The sequence below is a fragment of the Merops nubicus genome, unplaced genomic scaffold (assembly GCF_000691845.1).
Source record: "Merops nubicus isolate BGI_N331 unplaced genomic scaffold, ASM69184v1 scaffold27631, whole genome shotgun sequence".
Taxonomy (NCBI): domain Eukaryota; kingdom Metazoa; phylum Chordata; class Aves; order Coraciiformes; family Meropidae; genus Merops; species Merops nubicus.
Genome location: NW_008588105.1, coordinates 13,228 through 16,315, shown reverse-complemented (window position 1 = coordinate 16,315; position 3,088 = coordinate 13,228). Strand labels below are relative to the sequence as shown.

Here is a 3,088-nt window from a genome sequence, read left to right as displayed (position 1 = left end):
CTTGGAGGGGCTGCTCTCGGCTGCTGCCTTGACCTCCTGCTTCTCCTCCGCTGCCTTTTCTGCCTCGGGCTGGGACTTCTCCTTCTCGTCTGCCTTGGGTTTTTTCACGGCTGAACTCTTCTCCTCTTCTTTTTTCTCTTTTTCTTTCTTATCTTCTCCTTTTGAGGCTTTTTCCGCCTGTTTCTTTGATCCCAGACTCTTCTCTTCCTCCTTTATGTCCTTCCCTGTGCCCTTCTTCAATGCTGAACCCTTTTCTTCTTCCTTTTTGTCCTTCCCAGTGTCCTTCTTTGCTGCTGAGACCTTCCCTTCTTCCTTTTTATCCTTCCCTTCCTCCTTTTTATCCTTCCCTTCCTCCTTTTTGTCCTTCCCTTCCTCCTTTTTGTCCTTCCCCGTGTCCTTCTTCAGCACCGAACTCTTCTCTTCCTCCTTTTTATCCTTCCCTGTGTCCTTCTTCAGCACTGAACTCTTCTCCTCCTCCTTTTTGTCCTTCCCCATCAGCTTTTTCTCCATGGCCTTGACTTTATCATTGATAGCCTTCTCCTCTTTGGTTTTGGTTTCAGCCTCAGCTTTAACTTTCGGGTCTGTTTTCTGAACACTTTCTTCCTTTTTAGAGTCTTTCCCCACTTTCGTATCTCGTTTCCGGGCCAGGTCTTTGGCAGGAGTTTCCTTTCCCTTTTCTTCTTCATTCTTGTCTCCCTTATTCTTCTCGCTCCATCTGCTTTCCTAGCAAGATAAAACCACCAAGGCATTTCAGGGATGGTTCTCTCTGACCTCCAGACTCGCCCCCCCAGCCTCATTGTCACCAATTCTGTCACACAGGAGCAACCACGGGCCCCGTGTGGCAGCACCACCGCTGGGGAAGGAGGATGCAGGACAGCCTGGTCCTGGAAGGTCTTAGATTATGAGGGATGAGCTGCCCTAAAGCAGACATTTAGGATAGAAATGGGGAGAGCATCACAAAGGGTCCCCAGGAGGCGACGGGGAGGTGCCATGGGGGAGCAGGAGGACAGATAGTGCCAGGTCTGAGAGAGACAAGAGACCTCGCCCTTCAGAGAGGCAAGTGACCTGCTCCAGATCATGACAGGAGTGATAGGACAAGAGGAAAGGGCCTCAAGTTGCCCCAGGGGAGGTTTCAGTTGTCCCTGAGGAACAATTTCTTGCCCTGGAGGGTTGCCCAGGGCTGTGCCAGGCTGCCCAGGGCAGTGGTGGAGTCCCCACCCCTGGAGGGGTTTCCAAGCCGTGGAGATGTGGTGTGAGGGACACGGGGCAGTGGGGACCTGGCAGTGCTGGGGAAGGGTTGGACTGGATGATCTTAAAGGTCTCTTCCAACTCAAATGATCCCACGATTCTATGATGGTTTCACTCCAGACACAGGCCAGAGTCTCCTCCACCTCACCTCAGGGACTCACCACCACGTGCTCACACACGGCAGCCTGGGCCTGGGCTTTGGAGGAGGAAAGTTCAGCCCAGGGAAGGGTTTGGTGCCCGAGTACCCTGAGTGTGGGCAGAGGCTGCAGGACCCAGTTGTGCCGAGGTGGTGCCGCAGCTCTCCAAGGCATCTGCACCTCCTCCTGCCTCCAGACCCTTCCCAAAGGGCTCCAGAGCTCTGTGGGACACCCTCCTGCATCCTGGGTGAGCAGGTCTCACCTCCCTCAGCAGACCCTGTGGTTTGACCCTTTTCTATCACACCTCCTGCCAGTCATCCTCTTTTTAGTCACCTCTTTAGCCAGGGATGGATCCAGTGCCTGGACCTCTGTGAGCCTCAGGTCTTTCCCAGCTGTCCTGAGGGGTTTCCAGCTGGATGCTCTGTGGGGTCCAGAGCCCAACGTGCTTCCCGTGCTGGCCTGGACGTGTGAGCAAGCAGGGCAGCATCCACTGACCCAGCACTGACACCCAACCCTGGGCCACCTGAAACTGGCCTCCTTTCAACAGGGGGCTGGATTTTTGAGCTCCCTGCAGAGAAATGAGGAAATGGGGACACCACGTTTATTGCTTGATGTTTTCCCAGTGTAACTTCTTCTGGGGTCCAACAGCATCGCAGGAGGGAAGGGCTTAACTGGGGCCATCCTGGGGAGGATGCAGATGTTGGGCAAAGCAGGGTGACTGTAGCTGGCACCCCCTGCCCCCAGGATCTCCTTGTCTCTCTGTGCCAAGAAGTCATGCCCTGGACATCCTGAGTCCCTTATTTTACCTCCAACTCAGCCAAGATCCTGCAAGGTCCTGGCCCTGGGTCGGGGAGACCCCAGCCCAGGCTGGGGGTGAAGGGCTGGAGAGCAGCCCTGGGGAGAAAGTTCTGGGGAGACCTGCTGGGGGCTGCCAGGACTGCCAGGGGCCTGTCAGAAAGCTGGGGACAGACTTTTGAGCAGGGGCTGGTGGGACAGGACAAGGGGGGTGGTTTGAAACTCAAAGAGGGAGATTTAGACTAGAAAGGAGGATGAAATTTTTTAACACAGAGAGGTGGTCACTGCCCCATCCCTGGAACCATCCCAGGGGAGGTTGGCCGGGGCTCTGAGCACCCTGCTCTAGCTGGGGATGTCCCTGCTCAGGGCAGGGGGGTTACAGCCTGTGCTGAGGGGTTTCTGTGTGGAGCTGAGCAGAGGGTGACACGCTGGGACACCGCTGGCTGCAGAGCTGTGGTCAGGCCAGGCTCAGAGCTGCAGCTCTGGGGGCTGCCTGGTTGTCCTCAGGTTGCTCACAACAATGCTGGAGACCCACCAGTGTCACTGGCTGCAGGAGGAGGCACCAGGCAAGAGGGTGGCAGAGCGAATGCCATCTTTGCTGGGGGGACTTAAGGACTTCAGGGGAAGGATGAAGGAAGATGCCCCTGGGAGATGTAGCTGGCACGTCTCTATGAGCTCCCTGGACCCTCTCAGGGCTAGGACAGCACTGGAGCTTCACCCAGTGCCTTGAACACCCAAATCAGAGCCCAGACACCCTGCTCTGTGGCCAGGGCTGGTCTCCTCCTCCGGATGATGCCCTGGCCAGGGTGTCTTTGCCAGCCCAGGGCCCCGTGGTGCCCGTGCCAGGGCAGTGCTGGCCCTCGGGGGCTGTTTTTTGTTGTGGACGGAGCTGGCCCGGCTGTGAGCAG

General features: G+C 56.6%; 1 protein-coding gene across 1 annotated transcript in view; it reads right to left on the bottom strand.

The window, feature by feature from the left end:
• Positions 1 to 723, bottom strand: part of LMOD1 (leiomodin 1 (smooth muscle)) — a gene marked incomplete at both ends in the record, with an annotated part of 1,337 nt that extends 614 nt beyond the window's left edge. Inside the window, 1 exon segment of the mRNA XM_008949176.1 lies at positions 1 to 723. Coding sequence (XP_008947424.1) covers positions 1 to 723 — 723 coding nt within the window.
• Between the last annotated feature and the right edge of the window lie 2,365 nt (positions 724 to 3,088).